The sequence below is a fragment of the Crinia signifera genome, chromosome 2, assembly GCF_055691185.1.
Source record: "Crinia signifera chromosome 2, ASM5569118v1, whole genome shotgun sequence".
NCBI classification, from domain to species: Eukaryota; Metazoa; Chordata; class Amphibia; order Anura; family Myobatrachidae; genus Crinia; species Crinia signifera.
The window spans coordinates 27981607-28001023 of NC_139218.1; the positions used below are offsets into that span (position 1 = coordinate 27981607).

The 19417-nt window shown below is 44.4% G+C and overlaps 1 protein-coding gene across 1 annotated transcript; it reads left to right on the forward strand.

The window, feature by feature from the left end:
• The first annotated feature begins 251 nt into the window (after window positions 1-251).
• Window positions 252-17469, forward strand: GABPA (GA binding protein transcription factor subunit alpha). The gene is made up of 10 exons (XM_083171854.1): window positions 252-418; window positions 7164-7261; window positions 8050-8194; window positions 8446-8530; window positions 9707-9949; window positions 12375-12569; window positions 13444-13500; window positions 15549-15692; window positions 16009-16201; window positions 17093-17469. The coding sequence occupies exons 2-10, from the start codon at window positions 7185-7187 to the stop codon at window positions 17319-17321; spliced, it is 1368 nt and encodes a 455-aa protein (XP_083027980.1). The 5' UTR covers window positions 252-418; window positions 7164-7184; the 3' UTR covers window positions 17322-17469.
• The last annotated feature ends 1948 nt before the right edge of the window (window positions 17470-19417 follow it).

Here is a 19417-nt window from a genome sequence, read left to right on the forward strand (position 1 = left end):
ACAATGAAGTAGTTCTAGCCGCAACCACACGGGTGTTGGGCGGGGCTGATAGAGAGCTGGTCACATGTGTGGTGACATCAATCTCATGCGGAATCCGAGCCTTCTGTCCTGTTTCCCCGGGATAGGAGGTGAGACGCACCCGCAGCTTCCTGTGGTGGTGGGGCTCCCAACGTGGATGAGTCTATTTTTCTGGCGCAGCCAATCGCCCCGCCCCTTCCACTCGCCATTCCCGCCATCTCCCCCCCCAGATCCGGCGGAAGTGCGTCGTAAGTGACTTCCGGCTACGCAGCCTCCTCCTCTTTCCGCCCGGGTAGTGTTGTGTTTCCGTTGGGCGCGTGTTGACGCAACGGTTTCATTTCCGTGAGTGCTGGCCGCGGCCCGCCGGGAGAGGCACAGGGAGGACGGCGGCGGGGGCGCGGTAAGCAATGGCGTGGGCGCTTCTTTGTGTGTCCCCTCTCCCCTCCTCCTCATATAGTGTGTCCCCCCCCCTCCTTATACAATGTGTCTCCCCCCCCCCTCCTTATACAGTGTGTCCCCCTCTCCTCTTCATACAGTGCATCCCCCCTCCTCATACAGTGCATCCCCCCTCCTCATACTGTGTCCCCCACCCACTCTCCTCCTCATACAGTGCATCCACCCCCCTCCTCATACAGTGCGTCTCTCTCCCCCCAAAACTGTGCACCCTCCCCCCCTCTCATACAGTGCATCCCCCCTCATATAGTATGTGTGTGTGTGTTTTGCGTACCTTGAGTCCTGTTGGAGAAGGAGCGCTATATAAAGAAAATGATTATTACTGCCAGTGTATGATCACACTGTAAATAGACAGGGTGTGGAAGGGTCAGGTCGGCAGCTGTTGTGGCACTACAAGTCACAGCATGTCTCCTGCCATGTCTGAGCTGCTCATGTGAAAGATTCTGCATATTGCCTCATGTGCTTTATTTCCTTTAGTTTGACACCAGAATGTTATGCTGCTCTTATGTTTGAAATGTTGCGTATATGTTCAGAAGGTGGGGTATACTAACTTTTATAAACTTGTAAAATAACCTAATATATATGTGTGCATGTATATGGTGTATCCCATGAACTTTTACCAGTGTGATGATCATAGATGTTTTGGGCTTAAAATTGCTGATTGACGTTTTCACCATATGAGTATGTCAGCGGACCACGTCAACATTATGCTGCTATTAACAAAAAAATGAGTGTTTGGTGCCTATTAACACAATACACCAAATCTTTCTATACATGAGTGTAGTGATGTGGCAGGCAGGGTGCTTCAGATAATGGATCGCACCAGTAGCTCTTCAGGTTATTTCCTCCTTGAGTTGCTGTGTGCTGATGTCATGTTTGTCAACAGTTTGTGTTTTGGGATGGGAGCTCTGGAAGTGGGGGAGAGGGCACAGGTGTGATGGTACAGCAGTGCTTACACTGATACTGCTTTCACATTGCAGAAATGGGTAATGACACAGTATTCTTAAATGGGACTTTAAAACGGGTCTGAGCCTTGAGACCTTTCACATTGCAGGTGAAAACCGTTTTAAAAATCATTTAATACCATTCAACCCGTTTAACCCCCAAGGGACACTTTTCAAGCCATTGAAATAGAGCTGTTCAAACTGCCAAAAAAAACGGCTTTGAACCGTGTAGGACTCTGCTTTTTAACCGTGTTGAAATACCGGTTAACTTTAACCGGTAAATCAACTCTGGCACTTTAGCATTGCAGCCTTAAAATGGAAAAAAAACGGCAATATACCGTTTTAAAAGTGCGATGTGAAAGGGGTATAAAACTGATTACATACTGGCCCATATATATCACAACACCATTGGCCATTGTTTATCAGTGATCGGTCTTTCAACAACATTGTTTACAGACATATCGCATCGGCTGCACAATACGGCCGATGACCAATATATCTGAAGATATCTGTACCAGAGCTGTGACAGCTCAATGGGCGGGTGTATGTAAATGCACCCGCCGAGTTGAGACGCCAGTCCTGATGGATTGGGCAGCGTGTATGGAGAACACGTTGCCAAATCCATCTGTAGATATCTAGTATTTGTGTTCCAAGCCTTACTTTCTTTTTGCTAATGCTTAGCTGGCATGGGCAAGAGTGTGTGTGTGGTGGCTGTTTGTAGCAGCGGAGTTCTGTTATGTTTTAAGGTCTTGGTTATATAATGTACACCTGTTTGCAAGTCAACCCTTATAATGTGTTAAATTATCTTGCAGGCCTCTGTGTACATTTATTCAGAAGCCCTTGTGATGGCATTGGCCATTCGCAAAGGATGTCTACGCATAATAGAACATGCGCAGAGCCACAGACATCAGAACGGGTCCAAATTTGTTCCGTTCAGATCAGAATGAGGGCCTTAGTGCGCTGTCCCACTAGTCCCGTTGCCTTTTCAAGCAATAAAAATGGCTGGATATCGTGGTTAATGACCGATGGTCATTATCACTGTATTCATTTAGCGTCTGTTTTTATCGGTCAAAAATGGACACATAATGGGGCAAAACCACAAAGGGTTGGTGTAAAGTGGCCAATCTTATATTACTCCCTTTTATAGTGATACTTGTGCCACCTAATGATTTAATGTAATTTGGTTATGGACCTAATAATGTGGAACTTAATTGAATGTAACATTTGAGATCTGTAGCTGTACAGTTAACCTAATCGCAATCTGAATTTAAGTCGGGAGTTGCAGTTTAAAACACCTTATGCCCGATGTTTAATTGTGGCAAACTGCGTTTCCTGACTGAATGGTAGAGCGGGATGTGGATAATGGTATAGCTTCGGATGCTCATTCTTTTGTTTGCAATAAGCACACAACTAACTTTACAGCACTGGTTAAGTCTGATTTCTGCCTGTACTTCAAGAGTGCATGCAGAAATTCTCCAGTCATGGGTTTATCAGATGATCGGTGCTTCCATACACTGCAATATAAGGGGAGGATCTCCAGTCACTGCCTGATGCCGACTGTTGAGCATATTGGACCAAACCATTCAGAATGTTTTCAGGCTGTGAATGATCATCGTTGGGTTCATAATCAGGAATATAATTGTTCCAACCAGTTGTATGGTAGGCTGGTGTGCACAGCTATTGGGCAGTGTGTATGCACATATATTCTCCATGGAGGACTAGTCGTTAATGTTGCCTTTCCTAAATGGTTCTGCTTTGCTCTGTCAGGCAAATATATACCCCATCCTGAAGGTGGTTCTGCACTTTTTTGGGTACTTGTTTCCTAGAACGGCCACAATCGGGGGTAATCGTGTACCTTAACTTAAGGTACACGATTACCCCCGATGGACCAGATTTCCTTTGAAATCAGGTCCATTTTGCCGGCAAAGGCAAAATCTGGTCCATCGCGTCGGTCGGGTGCATTAACATGGCACGCGACCGACGCGATGGACCCGATTTTGCCATAGGGTTCAATGTTAAAATATTTTTAACATTGTAATCCGGGGGAAATGGGCCAATATGGGCCATTTCTCATTGTATATCCCCACCCCCCCATTGTGAACGTGACCCTACGATTGACGCCAACCCGAAGCGAGCCCGCGAGGGGCGGCGGTACGTGGCCTCCGACCTTTTCATACCCCTACTATCCACGTCGGCGTGGAGTCGAGAATAATAAAGAGCTGAGAAAATAAAGTGTGGCGAGCACAGCGAGCCACCGAGCCCGAAGCGTGGCGAGCGCACGCGTATACCTGTGAAGTTATGCGCGTCCCCTCACGGGGCTCGCTACGCTCACCACGCTTTGGGCTCGGTGGCTCGCTGCGCTTGCCACACTTTATTTTCTCAACTCCATGCCGACGTGGATAGTAGGGGTATGAAAAGGTCGGAGGACGCGTACCGCCGCCCCTCGCGGGCTCGCCACGCTTCGGGTTGGCGTCAATCGTGGGGTGCCGTTGAGGGGGTTAAAATTGGGGTCTGGGGAGAATTTTACATTGAATCCAATGTAAAATAGGGTCCCAGGGACCCTATTCACATTTCAATCAATGTAAAAATCGGGGCCATCGCGTCGGTCGCATCGCATGCGATTTGATTGATGCGATGCGACCGACCCGATCAAAATCGGTGTGGCCGTTCTAGGAAACAAGTACCCTTTTTTGTATGTGTTGGATTATAGAAGCTCTCGTTTCCTTATGACATAAGTCGTTCATTTATAGATGGTTGAGGAGAGAGTGAGGGAGAACCCAAGTGTTCTTTCACTAGCAGCTGCCTTTCCAAGGTATAGGTCCCAATATGGGTTGTTTCATATGGCAGGAGTCTGCTTATTAGTAAACAAGACTTTTTATTGTTTTAAAGGGTGATGCTATATAGTGTTCATTCTAGCACCCGCTAGCTTTGAAAACCCTTGTAGTTCCTCTTCCCTGCCAGGGGTGTCACTGTCTGCTGTGGTGTTTCTAGCACTGGTCTGGTTTGCATTTCAGTGCTGATATACAGACCACACTGGGATAAAAGCACTACAGCAGACAGCGACACCCCAGGCAAGGAAGAGGAACTGCATGGCTTTTCAAAGCTAGCGGGTGCTAGAATGAACACTAGAAATACAGCCATTATGTCAAATGCAATATGTGGTTGTATTAACAAAGTGAATGAAAAACATCAATTTATGTGAAAGTGTTAAGCTGGGTACACATGCTGCTATATGTTAACTATAGAGGTTCTGCAGAACAATCTAGTGCTTAAACACTGGACAATATAGTGCAGCGATGTTACCTGGACAGTATAGTCAGATTTCACTGCATGCTCAGACGATGGGATCGTTAACGCCCTACATGGGCACACATCGTATGTATCGGGTACCCAGCTGTCCTTGGGACTGGAGGATGTATTGATGGTGTGCACAAACCATTTTGGAGAGAGCTAGCTATGCAGTCACCAAGCTGCTCAGGTGTATGCAGTAGTCATAGAAACATAGAATTTGACAGCAGATAAGAACCACTAGTCTCTTTTGAGAACAGCATTCTGTAGTAAAGCAGTGTGTGTGCTTGAGCCCAAGACCACCTGCCATGTGTGCCTTACATGTGAGACGGTCCATGTTCCTCTCTGGAGGAAGGGGAATTGTTTCTGGTATCTAGTTCAGGCAACAGTAGAGAAATCTGCAATTACTTGGCTATAGGATCCATATCACCATGAGTTAACATGGAAACTCCCATCTACATGCTGTACAATGTTCTCTAGATTACCTAGATGACGACCATTTGTACGTGACGTCATGTAGAATATGATCCTCCTGCCTTTTAGAAGCTGGATAGTAGATTAGCCCCAGCATTTTGCAGGCGGAATGCAGTTAACCCGCAAGGGTTATAGATTGTGTCTTTGGCACAGGTGTACTAAGAATATAATATATGCATATATATAGTGTAACATCCTTATTGCTTAGTGTGTACCTGCAATTGGCGCGCTACCAGATGTCCGTTTAGTTGTCCTATCTGATGTGCTGCATGTCAGGTGAATGCGGCAGATAACAATATCACGCAGCAGTACGCCGGAGCGGGCTGTGTAAAGACATGCGATACATTAGTCAGCAGAGATACTCCTCATCCTGGTTTGTACCTAGCCTGTCGGTGGGTGCACGCTACACAAAGTGTGTACCAAGAAATGGTGTGACCAATGTAAAAATATATTACAGACTGTACACACTGCCCGATACATCAGTACACCCTACATGCCGGTGTTTACTGGTTTGGACTATCTGACGTTCAGTAAATCAGATTGAATACTGACGATGGCAGGGAGCTTGTGATTGCGGGTACACACTATGCAATGAGAATGATATACAGTTCTGCGCCACGTCTGAGCTTTGTTACTGCCAGTATGTTGTGTAGTTTGTATCCAGCCTAAAGCTGCGTAAACACTATGATTTGTGGCACCGACTATAAAAAACAAAGTGACTATTGTCCGTTATGACTGCATGTTCAGACGGCGGGATGTTGGGTCGTTATTGACCCGTGGGGGCATGCAGCATTAATGATATAAGGATGTACACTAAACAATAGGAATGATAATATAGTTAATAATATCGTTATCGCGCATAATGCGTAGCGCGTACCCACCTTAAGTGTTGTATCTTTTTCCCAAAATTCTGAATCTGTGATGGGGCTCAGTCTATGCCCATGTTGGAGTACTATTTTATTATTTCTAGACTGAATATTCTGGTAACCTTCTTAATATCCATTTGTTTGCATGCATTGCTTGTGTAAATTGATTGAAAGGAGGGTGGAAATGGGAAGCAATGGTGTTAAGATTTCTGATCTAATATGCCTGTGATTTTTGAGAGTTTAATGGAATATCTAAAGGTGTGTACATATGGCAGATACTGCCGTGAGACGCAAGTCCCGACGCGATCAGATCGCATTGGGACTCGCACCTCACGGCATGCTAGAGGGGCACAATTTACACTAGTCTTGCCTGCCCTCTCTATCTGGCTGCCGATATGCGCTCACGGGAGCACGCATCGGGCTCGCAAGCCCTAAAAAAGCATGCGATTTGGCTTCCGATGTTCCCTATATCGGGAACATTGGAAGCCAAATCTTACCGTCTGTACACACTATTACACTTTCTCCACTGATTGACTTCCTCTAGCAGCGGAATTGGCATTTGGGTTTAAGGTCATAACCCCCAATTTTTTTTTTTTTTTTTTTTATTTCATCTGTTGAACCTATTTCCTGAGTATTGTTCAGTGCCCTTCCTGTGCTGGCTACATCCGGGATCACACGTTACAGTGTGTATCTGGTGGTTTTTGATTTTCTGTAGAGTTGTGATTTCGAAATCCTTGTGTGGTGGTTTATTATATATTTTTTTTTTTAGATTTTTGTTAAGGGTTTGTCACCATTTTAATATCCGTTTCCAAGTTTAAAATTGACTTTTTTATTTACCTTTATTATATTTACGGAGAAGCTGATGCCAGAGATTTTGTCCCTTTCGTATGAGGCCATATGGGAATTGTCCAACAGAGCTTTTCATTTTAACCCTTGTGTTTATGGTACAGGCTCTTTTCTCCATGTACACCAGGCTCCAAGTAAGGTGGTAGACTTGCCTTGAATTTTCAGAACACCTAGCTTGAAGCCACTGAGATAGTATTGTTGAGCTGGAGCGAACAAGAGTTTGTTGGAAATATATTGTATTTATCAGTCATGAGCTTGCTGTCTGTCATTGTAGGTCTGCGTCTAAGCTTCAGCCATGACCAAGAGGGAGGCTGAGGAGTTGATAGAGATAGAAATTGATGGCACAGAGAAGACAGAATGCACAGAAGAAAGGTGAGTGTCCTGGTACTATTACTGTAGTTCATTCAAGGTACATGTGTGACTGACATGCACAGTATAATACAGATTCCCTCTACATTGCGGTCTCTGGTTTCCTTATTGGGGGGGGGGTTGAGTCCATCAAAATTATGGCAAGAAACATCTCTATTGCCGGCATCGTCCGTTTTCCAAATAGTGAGTGAGATGGTTAGTGGGTGCGCAATGGGCTGATGCTTATTTCCGGTGATAGGATTCAGTCCATTTATCCCAAACCAAGGTCCAACGACCTTATGGCCCCAGCATGTAAAGAAAATCTGGATAGAACCCTGGTTCATATCTGGCCAATAATCTGCACAGCTGGACGTCACATGCCATTGAAGTCACACCTGGACTTGGTCCTTGTAAGCTGCACCTAGTAAAATATTTTACATCAATGAAAACCTGGTGGTGGCTGGTGGACCTAAATGTTTCTGTCACGTGATCAGTCACCACCCGCACTACCCCCCTTCTCTGATGCACATTAAGCTGGGAATTGCAGTTCTTTATTGGTTCTGTACTACAGAACCGGCAGAGCAGTGATGAAAATGGGCTCTTGCAGCAAACTCTATGTAGCTGCTGGACGTTCTTAGTAAAACATTTGACTTGGGTAGTAATTCAGCTTTTAACCTAGTGAAATTTCTCTACTAAATTGTGGATATTGTTTGCCATTTCCGGCTTAACAAGAAAGTAACTTTTCTGTGTCCCTCCCCTCACCTGTCCATGCACCCATCAGTAATAGATTGTTCCCTCCAATTGTCTTCTAGCATCATAGAACAGACATACACCACAGCAGAGTTTGTCAGCCAGTCCATAGACATAAATGAACCAATTGGAAATCTCAAGAAGCTGCTGGAGCCCAGACTTCAGTGCTCGCTGGATGCTCATGAAATCTGCTTGCAAGACATCCAGGTATGGACTTTACATGGATTTGTTTACTTGATTCATTAATGAGACAGGGAGATGGGGGGAGGGGACATTACTTTGTTTAGTAATCACTGTTAGGATGTCAGTAAGAGAGATCAATCAGTTTGTATGTAATGTATGTTGAGGTATGTTCAGAAGACCGCCTGCGGTTACATGAAAGGTGGTGTAATACACTTAATGTTGGACGTAACTATCCAATTCCTCTCCTGTTAACTGTTACTTGGTCTCTTCATCAGCTTGACCCAGATCGGAGTTTGTTCGACCAAGGAGTCAAGACAGATGGATCCGTACAGCTAAGTGTGCAAGTTATATCACAGCAAGGTTAGTTCCACACACACCACACACACCACACACATCCACATCAGATGCATCGGGCAAATGTTTACATTTATTTTTTTTATTCCGATCACTGTTTTTTTTTTTGTTTGTTTTTGTTTTTTGAGATCAGGGAATCTGTATATGGTTGTCATACATTGGGTCGACCACTGACGGTTGACGTGTGAATAAGGTTGACATGCCCAAGGTCGAAAGGGTTAAAAGGTCGACAAGCATTAGGTCAACATTAGGAAGGTTGACAGTCAAAAGGGTTTTCCCCTTTTGTATTTTTTAGCCGACATGTGCCAACAGGCGGTATTTCATACCCTACCTTCCACTAGGGCTTGAAGGGAGAGCAGAATAGTGTCCGGAGTGTAGTGTGTCTGAAGCATGGTGAGCACAGTTCATGGGCAGCACGGATGGTGTAATGGTTAGCATTACTGCCTCACAGCACTGAGGTCACGGGTTCGATCCCCACCATGGCTCTAACTGTGCAGAGTTTGTATGTTCTCCCTGTGCTTGCGTGGGTTTACTCCGGTTTCCTCCCACAATCCAAAAATATACAGATAGGTTAATTGGCTTCCAACAAAAATTAACCCTAGAATGTCTGTGTGCGTGTACATGTGGTAGGGAATATAGATTGTAAGCTCCACTGGGGCAGGGACTGATGTGAATGTTCAAATATTCTCTGTAAAGCGCTGCGTAATATGTATGCGCTATATAAGAAACTGTTAATAAATAAATGTCATTGACATTTGGGTCAAAATTTTTTGAAAAACCCATGTTGACTTTCTCTTTATGTGTCAACAACAGATTGTAGAATATTGATGGCAGTGCTGAGAGATTGGGGCATCACAGCACCAGATCTATAAGGGGCCTTAACTTCTGTTTGGGTTTTTATTTGACTTTCTTACATTAGTTACACTGTGAGAGGCACAGAAAATATTTATCTGCGTAACAGAGTATTGATGGCAAAATAGATCATGTGGGGGGGCAGTTGGAGAGTTGCAGCAGTCATGGGATGTTCCTGTTACGTGTGATCAGAGAGAGAAGCGGCTGTATATGAGGAGCAGGAAGTCCCGTATTTCTTATTTGTTTGAGACAGAAGTGGTATTACTTGTTCTGAGTAGATACTTGCTGCTTTATATAGATATGTTTTTATTGTCCCTGTAAATTTTTTAGGACTTGAACCAAAGCTGAACATACTTGAGATTGTAAAACCTGTAGAGACTGTGGAAGTGGTGATTGACCCAGATGCTCATCATGGAGGAATGGAAGCCCAGCTTGTAGAAGAGGCCCAGGTAATAACTCTGGATGATACAAAACATGTCACCATATCTGATGAAACCTCTGAGCAAGTGACCCGATGGGCCGCAGCATTAGAAGGCTACAGGAAGGAGCAGGAGCGACTAGGCATACCCTATGGTAAGGGGCATACTCATCAGAAATATGTACCTAACAACAATTGGATAATATGGCTTGTACGTAGCCGAGAACTCTAAAGCCTTGACGTTCAGATGTGTCCTCATACACTGTGGCGGCAGTCGCACCAAGCGGCCTCATTGCCTTTGGTCCCTAGCAACTCACTCTAAACATGTCTTCGTGCAAAAGAAAAGCCGGTAGGCTCCGCCCCTCCGAGCAGCTCAGTCGCTCCGGGAGGTATTAATGCTAGGTGTATGAGGACACACCTGGAGTATTTGTATTCTGTGCTATGACTATAATGAGCTCTGTCATTTCTTACCCATAGGATCATTGTTATATAAATGTTTAGTTAATTCCTGTTTCAAGCCTCATGTGCTTGTGGTCCCCAGGTTTAGTTTTCTAAAAAAAAAAGCTCAATATGGTTTATTGAAATGTTTTCTTGCTGATTTCTTAAATAAGTTTGCCTGACTATTCTGGACATTGATTTCCTAAACCAGCGCTATAATGAGCTGAGTGTTTCCTCTGAGTGGCGGTGATAAAGGGGTGTGTCCGTGATGTGCAGGGTCATTGGGATACAAGCTGCTAACAGGAGATAAATGAGTGTCGGGCTTCGGTCTGTTATACTGTAGATACTGAACCAGTTTTCTGTGTCAGACTTCAGTAAATCCCTGGTTTATTATAGGTACAATAAGCAGTAATGTGTTTATTATATTTATAACCTGTTATATATATAGTGCACACATCGTGCAACACGTTAGAGATATTTGGCCTGTCGCATCAGTCCCCGCCCCAGTGGATTTTGGCTTATTCCCCATCACATGTACAGGCACACACATCCATGCTAGAGATCATTTCTGTTGGGAGACAATTAACCTACCAGTATATACATACTCTACACCGGGGATGGAGAACCTTCGTCACTCCAGCTGTTGTGGAACTACACATCCCAGAATGCCTTGTTACAGTTTTGCTATGTGGCCATGCTGGGATGTGTAGTTGAACAACAGCTGGAGGGCCGAAGGTTTCTGATCCCTGCTCTACACAGAACTCTCTCAATAAGCATGACCCATTTAAACACTGCCCTTATGACACTTAGGGGCCAAATCAGAACGTTTCGCACAGGTCCGAATTCGGCCCCGTACATGATGGCGGGGGTTCTAAGCATGCGCGATAATGCGCACATGCAAACCCCCACAGCAAGTGCCTTTGGTGAATATTTAATTCTGTGGGGTGCTTGTTGCCTGATTGACAGGCAGGCGGCTTTCCCGGGGGCACACCAGACATTTTATTGGTGTGCCCACAAATGGTGTGTATGTGTGCACACCTGCCTGCTCGTGGTGGGCGGCTGACGTCCGCGCCTGCCCCAATTCGTTGGGAAGCATTGGAATGAAGAGTAAGGGCCTGGTTTCCTGTTCATTACAAACACAGGAAAAATCCACACGGTGGTGAGCATTCATCGAATGGTTTTTCACCTGTGCCACCGCATGTGTAAGCGTACACATGCGCTCGCAGCGTAGCCCAGTGATTCAGGTGCCTGGGCGGACGTGCATTCGGCGGGGCAGCGTTTTACTACTCGCTAGGCACCGAATATACGCAGCACGTCTGAATCGGGCCCTAAGTGCGACTTCATAGGACACTTTTCAGCTCTCTGCTTTGCACAAGTATCGCATTGTACGGTTATGTGGCTCTCGCCAGTGAACCATGCTGGTAGTGCTGCCCTCAGCTGACAGGACATCGGCCAGGTGCAGGAGTCTTAGTTCATTCTGGGATAATGTCTTGATTTATTTTTACTCATTCATTTTGTTTATGCTATTTCTATGAACCGTTTCTTATACAGCGCAGCAGGTTTCGTTGCTCTTTACAATTCGAAATAGGGATAAAAGAAACTGGGTAGTTACAGAGAGTCAAATGGTAGGAGGGGCCTGCACATAAGCTTAAGGCCCTCACACACTTGAACGATCATTTGACCGATTTTCGACCGATCTGCTGATTATTTTTTTTTTATCGATAATCGGCCGGTTATTGCCGATTATCGGTAAAAATCTGCAGACCTATAGTACAATCGGACAAAAAAAATCATTCTAGTGTGTGGGGGCCTTTACAGTCTATAAGTGACGTAGGGGAAGATGTATTACGCCTTAACAAGATATTTGCATTTATCTCTTGTTAAGGCTTAATACATCTGCCCCATAGTTTTTAATTTATCCTTTAAAATCTAGGAACACAGCACAAGTACTTAGTATGATGCTAGGCACTGCAAAATTCTGTTTCTACATATATTTTGGGTGGTAATGTTTTTTTTAAATGTCTTTATGCAAAGATAAGAGGTTTATTCTAAGTGTAGCAGTCACTGTAACACAGCCCGACAATCAGCGTCGTGTTACACCACACGTTTATCCTGTATAACTAGTTTCCCCTCTGTTTTCAGATCCGCTCCAGTGGTCCACAGACCAAGTTCTGCACTGGGTGCTATGGGTGATGAAGGAATTCGGCATGACCGATATCAATGTGAACGCCCTAAGTATTCCCGGGAGGGAGCTCTGTCAGATCAGCCAGGAAGATTTCTTCCAGAGAGTCCCCAGAGGAGAGATTCTGTGGAGTCACCTGGAGCTGCTCAGAAAGTGTAAGGGGAACATCTGTAATCACCCTCCCACCAGACGGACTTAGATTAATTTACATGATCATTTATCAGCTCAAGGGAATGCACATTGGGGAACATTAGCCGTTGCTTGTCCTTAAGGCCCATTCAGCTGCCATAATGCATGTTTAGTCATTTGTTACTGCAACGTTACTCCCAAAAACTGGAATTTCAGGCAGTTTTCCATCTATTTTTTTGCACCGGGATTAATGTCTGTAGTTAATTTAGTACTTAGTGTATATATATATATTATTATTATTATTAATTTATTTTTTATTTTATGGTGTATATAGTTTCCCCATGTTAGGATAATTATACAAGATCTTATTGCTAATGTGATAGAGGGGTAAATGTATGAAGCAGAAGGGAGGAGAAGTTACCCATGGCAACCAATCAGCTGCTCTTTATAATTTTATATTATGCAAATTATAGATGTTACTGCAGTGCTGATTGGTTAGCATGGGCCACATCTCCTCTGGCTCATTTCTCTTCCCTTATCACTGCTTCATACATCTACCCCACAATCCTTAATATAATGTACCCATTTTGCCACCAAAAGCAAAATGTAGTAATTACACAGAATGTATGTTTTCTCCACACACTAAGGGGTAAATTTACTTAAACTTCTAAAAAATAAAGGAGATGTTGCCCATAGCAACCAAACAGTTTTTTGTCAATCATTTCTCTTTTGCATCCTGGGAAATCATAAAATCTGGTTGCTGAGGGCAACATCAATACCCTTATCATTGCGCTAGTAGATTCTATTCTACGTTACCTAATCCGTTGTGTATGTAATGTTGCACTTTTGGCCAAGGCTTTCATTGTAATGTGTTTTTTTTTTTTTTGTTTGTTTTTTCAGATGTGTTGGCGAGCCAAGAACATGGAGGCGAAATAGCTACAGTTACCATTGATCAGCGTAAGTTAATGTTTTTGTTCTCAGTAATGGGTACACATTTCTAATTAGTGATTTGAATCATTTCAGGTTTGTAGTAAAATAAATTTTTTGCAGATTGGTAAGTGGTCTGTCCAGCCGTGCAGGAAACGGGACAGACCTAGAACAAGGCTTTAAAACGTTGACATGATAAATTCAGGGGTGGACCGGCTCATCAGAGCTCTTATTGTATTTGGGAAAAGAACACAGCTGGAACTAGAGGAGCGCGGTGCGTCCCAGTACAGATTAAGATTTGCTGCAGGGATGTAGTAGTCTGGGTAGTGTAGAGGTGGACAAGTAGCATAAGGTCTAATAGCCATATGGGTTGCAGGTAGGGATGCCAATCCCGGGGCATTTTTTTCAATCCCGGAATTCGGGATTAGCTTCACTAATAAGAAAAACCCGCCTTGGCCACCCCGCATATTTACTTACATGTGTGGTGCGGCCGGGAGGGTGGGCGGGCAGTGAAGCCGGAAACCGGTGGATGGGTTGTGTTTGGAAGCCGGGCGATGCAGTGCGTTCAGAACGGTGCAGTGTGATCTCTGACCTCATCACACTGCGCAGAGCAGCACTGCCGGGGACGGGAAAAGCCGGGCACAGTCTGAGCACCCGCTGGCATTGGCCACCCTAGTTGCAGGAAGTGTTTATAAGGCTGTGGAAGGGTTCCTTAGACCACGCTGGAGAAGTCCTGTAGGCGGTAGTGAAACACTGTTACCAACGATAAGATACAGGACCGAATTGGAGCTATTGGAGAGAGTTGGGGAAGTTTTTTAAGGTTTCAACAGCTTTGTAGGTGAGTGAAAACAGTTGAATTTTATTCTGGAGGACGCTGATAAACGAATACAAGGATTTGCAATGTTGTGCATTTTGATATTTGAGACCGGCATGGAAGACTGATGGATTGAGAGAGAGAGTGGATAATTGCGCTTTGGGTTAGAAAAGGGAATGCTCTAGCTATATTTCCAAGCTGGAGGTGTCCGGATCGGTGTGGAATAAAGCAGCGGATGGGATACAGTAGGTGTAGTCTTTAGCTGGGACGTCATCGTAACGAATGCCCAGATTGTTTGCACATGCTGGAACGATTGTTGATGAAGAACGCAACAAATCATACAAGAGGTCAGAGAAGTGACGTGTATCGCTAGCAGAGGGGGCCTCCTTTGCAGCATGTGTTCCTCCAGTGGTGCTCGCAGTGCAGGTAGTATTTCTGTGTGGTGTGCAATGGCTAGGGCTTATGTCACGGGCGCTGGATGTGGTGGCCAGAAGCTGAACACCGATTTCTAACCTATATAAGGTTTAGTGAGTTGCATTGTGGTGCTGGGAAGTTATTCATGTTCTCCTCAACGGTACTTGGCAAAACAGAATGGATTATTTCAGGCATGTACAAACTATGGCCCTCCAGCTATTGTGAAACTACAAGTCCCAGCATGCCTTGCCACAGTTTGCGATTAGTGAATGCTAACATTGGCAAGGCATGCTGGGATGTGTAGTTTCATAACAGCTGGAGGGCCGCAGTTTGGACATGCCTGGTTTAGTTAATTTCCAAGACACCCGTCCAATTTGATACAATGCAAATTATAGAGCTGGGGTAGCCAACCCTAGTCCTCGAGAGCTACCAACAGTGCATGTTTTGCAGGTCTCCTCACAGAACCACAAGTGGGCTAATTAGCTCCGTCTGTGGATCTTTTAAAATGTCTGTGATTAATGAGTGCAGCTGTGCAGCAGCTAGGTTGTCTGGAAAATGTGAACTGTTGGTAGCTCTCGAGGGCTAGGGTTGGCTACCACTGTTATAGTATGTTCTCTACAGTTGGCTGTATATTGTAAAAAAAAAAAAAAAATCTTTAATTCTGTTTCACGTAAAGTCCGTTTTTTTATAGAATATACTTGATAAAGGATAACTGGCACCTGGTTGCTAGGGACGACATTCCACATTGTCCTGTTTTTAAAAGATTTGAATGATTCTACACAAACCAGTATACCTGGGGGAGATATAAGGTACACAGTCATCCAACAGAAATCCTTCTGCTTCCTTCCAGCCGTACAGATAATCCCAGGGTCACTGGCCAACACGATTCCCACAACGACTATAAAGGTGATAAACACGCAAACCAAAGTAGCAAAAGTGCAGCGAGCGCCGCGCATCTCGGGGGAAGACCGAAGTTCTCCTGGAAACAGAACAGGTAAATGCTTTATCCTTCCCTGTCGGCACATTATTTGCATCCTAGTTACTGATAGTGGAGAAATCTGACAGTGCCTCTGATTTAGGAGTACAGATACTGTAATAGATTGTGCCTTACTAAGTCACACCGTTGTATGTTGTGCTATACATGCAGAGAGCTTTGTTTGATTTGTTTGTTGTTGTCTTGGAAAACAAGTAATTCTGACCCCCATAAGTCCCTTCTGGACATAACCCGTCTTATGTGTGCAGGGAAAACAAGAACTGCCATCAGTCACCGGCTCTTTCCTCGGAGACCTTACTAGATTTGTCTCTTGCAGGTAACAATGGACAGATACAGCTCTGGCAGTTCCTCCTGGAGCTGCTCACTGACAAAGACTCCCGAGACTGTATATCCTGGGTGGGAGACGAAGGAGAGTTCAAACTAAACCAGCCAGAGCTTGTTGCTCAGAAGTGGGGACAACGGAAGAATAAACCCACCATGAACTACGAGAAGCTCAGTCGGGCACTTCGGTAAGAGGGGAGAATTATACTGCAATAAAAAGAAACATACGTAGAAGTGTGAGTTGAATTGAAAGTAGCCTGGTCATTACTATGATACGTCTAACCAGGGGCCTATTCATGGGGGAGAATGGGCTTGTTACACGTTTTATGAAGGTCAATTCATCATTAGGGGCTTGTTGGGCATTTTTAACTTGACTGCAGCAACTGACAGTCTAGTGTATTTGGATGATTCTAGAGGAACATATACAATAGCTGGGTCCTCTGCCAGTGTCATGTGGAGGGGCTCCGCTGTCTGTAATAAGCAGTGTAACCACGATTCCGAGCTGCTGTTTAAGTTCCTGGACGTTACTAAATATATGGGGAGAAGGTTATTGGTCCTACAGGTGTAGTGACCCTACTGAGCGATCTGTCAGGGCCAGTGTTCTCTGCTGAAAACACTGGCCCGCGATGCTGAGGCCTGCTAATGGGTCATACACACGGAGCGATGTAGGGGTATTTTCTGAGCGATCGCTGGCGGAGCGGCGCTGCATCTGACTGGGACACTCACGTGTTCCCTTCACACGGTGGAGGGGAGCGGATTCAGATGCAAAATGGGGCATGCAAGTGTCTCATACGTGTGCCCCCCCCCCCCCCCCTCCCTCCTTCTGGCGAGGCAAATGATAGAATCGCCAGGAGCAGCTCTACTCCAATCTCTAGTAACATCGCTCAGAAAATGGCCTGACATTCCTATGTGTTTATGTTCCATTAGTAGCGGTAACCTTAATGAGGTTTCTCTATTGTATGGTAGCTGTCTGGCCATTTAAAGGACTAGCGGCTTTAATAATGTGTACTAATGTAATGTTGGCTATTGTATGCACTGTTATCAAATTGTGTTTGTGACTTCTATGTCCCTGTTCCCAGATATTACTACGACGGTGACATGATCTGTAAAGTTCAAGGCAAGAGGTTCGTCTACAAGTTTGTCTGCGACCTGAAGACTCTGATTGGTTACAGCGCTGCCGAGCTGAGCCGCTTGGTGTCAGAATGCGAGCAGAAGAAAATGGCCAAGCTTCAGCTACACGGCATAGGACAGCCGGTCACAGCTGTAGCCCTGGCTACCGCCTCACTACAGTCAGAAAAAGACAACTAAGGCACTTGGGAAACCAGACTTGGGGAACACAGCCTACCTTCCACTGTGCACGTTCCCCATCTAGAACCCCAAGCACATTTATTTTCAGACTGTACGGTGCTTGGCACGCTTTTCTACAGAGGACTATAATAAATTTTGGAACTTGTTACTTTTTTCGTATTACAAGTTTCTTTGCAAGAGCCCTCGTTGGAGGGAGCATGATATATTTTATATATTTTGAATATGAACATTTAAAAAAAAAAAATGATTTAAACTTTTTAGTAAGAATGCAGTCCGGTCCCACCTGCAGGATATATCGCTCATCCATCGTTCCATTTAATAGTCATGCCCTAAAACAGGGGTGTCTAACCACGGTCCTAAAGGCACACTAACAGTTCAGGTTGTAAGGATAGCCGTACTTGAGCACAGATGACTCATTAGTACCTCAGTTTTTTTTATTTGGTCATCTGTGCTCAGGTATGAGTATTGCTAAAATCTGGGCTATTAGTGCGCCTCGAAGACCGAGGTTGGGAAACACTGTCCTAAAATATGAAGTGTTTGTTGGCTTTTTTTTTTTTTAAGTGGGTTTTGTTTTTTGGGGGGTTTTCTATGCTTTAACACTATACAATATAAGTTTTTTTTGTATTGTGTTTTATGGCTTTCATGTTTAGAAATTTACCGGCCTTAGAAAAAAAAAAAGTTGCCATCTTGCTGTTCACTATCCGACGGAAGTTTCTTATACCTTCAGAAGTTTGGTGACCTTAAACGACCTCTTGAAGTAGACATTCTGCAGAGGCCTTTGAGGATGGGCCGTTTGCTTCAAACTCTGATCTTTTATATTAAAGGATTTAGTTTATGTAAACGTTTGTTATCCCCTATAATCTGTACATGTTTTGGCTATTCTCTTACCCTGGCTGCAAAGATGAGCAGTGCAAAAAAAAAAAAAAAAGTAAACTCATTACGTTTCGCATTGTAGATGTTTATTTGCCAGACGGTAACATGTGTGTTATCCTGACCACATGTTAAATACACTCCAAATCCAATAGCTATGGATCTATTTTACAGAACTTTCTTATTCCCTACCCCTGATAATGGGGCAGATGTATTAAGCATGGAAGAGAGATAAATTTAGAGGTAAAATGGAGAGTGGAAGGAAATAATGCACCAGCCAATCAGCTGTGCTTGAAATATGACAGTTGGGAGCTGATTGGCTGGTGCGTTATCTCCTTCCACTTTCTCTTCTCCAGGTTTAATACATCTTTGGACCGTTATCCCACCCCAGAATTGACTGAAATGTTTTGCTACAGAGCAAAACTTTCTATAGGCACAAAATGTTGCCTATATATCCCATTTCACAGGTTTGTTTTAAGGAGCTCCATGGGATACAGTAATTTGACAACACCCCCCCATGCCTCCTATAGCTTAATTGCATATTTAAATATTTATGTCCTTCAGATTAACCCCTGTGGCCTGAAAAGGAAAAATCTGATCAATCTTACCTTTTTCTATTTTTCTTTTATTTTCTCTGCTATAAAGACTATAATTTATATCTGCCCCGTTATATATTTTGCTCTGTGATATATACGTGTCTCCCTCACATAAAACAACATTTATCTTTTAAACCTCCAAACCTGAACTTGTCTGAGTGTTGTAAGTTTCCCGACTATAAGACTTGAGTAGGGGGATTCTGTGCTACAGGTGACTTGTTTCTGTATAGTTTGAACATGACCTCCTCTTTTTATTGATTTGTCTGCTGCTTTTACCAATACATTTACCTGGCCAGGTTGCCATAACACCATCTATTGTAATCCATCTTCATATGGGTGTGGTATGATTTACTGACAGTCGGGATCCCGACTACCTGGTCTCAGACAGCGTGGCCAGCGCAACAAAGCCCCTTGCGGGCTCGGTGGCGAGCTAACCTCGCCACCTATTCTCCCTCTATGGGGGTCGTGGACCCCCACGGGGGAAAATAGCCTACGCCCGACGGGAACCTGGCCGTCTGTGTTTTACCAGTCGGGTTAATGACTGTCGGGACCCCGTCCGGCACCCCTTCATATAATGTTTAAGAATTTCCCTGAGAGGTGAAGACAGAAGTCACCAAGACTATCGGGTTT

What these genes read in the sequence shown, in the direction of transcription:
- GABPA (XM_083171854.1), top strand. Translation starts at nt 7,185, where the DNA reads ATGACCAAGAGGGAGGCTGAGGAGTTGATAGAGATAGAAATTGATGGC. An exon ending in TCTGCTTGCAAGACATCCAG is followed by an intron (nt 8,195 to 8,445) that starts GTATGGACTTTA and finishes TCTCTTCATCAG; the next exon opens with CTTGACCCAGATCGGAGTTT. An exon ending in TTCTCCTGGAAACAGAACAG is followed by an intron (nt 15,693 to 16,008) that starts GTAAATGCTTTA and finishes TGTCTCTTGCAG; the next exon opens with GTAACAATGGACAGATACAG.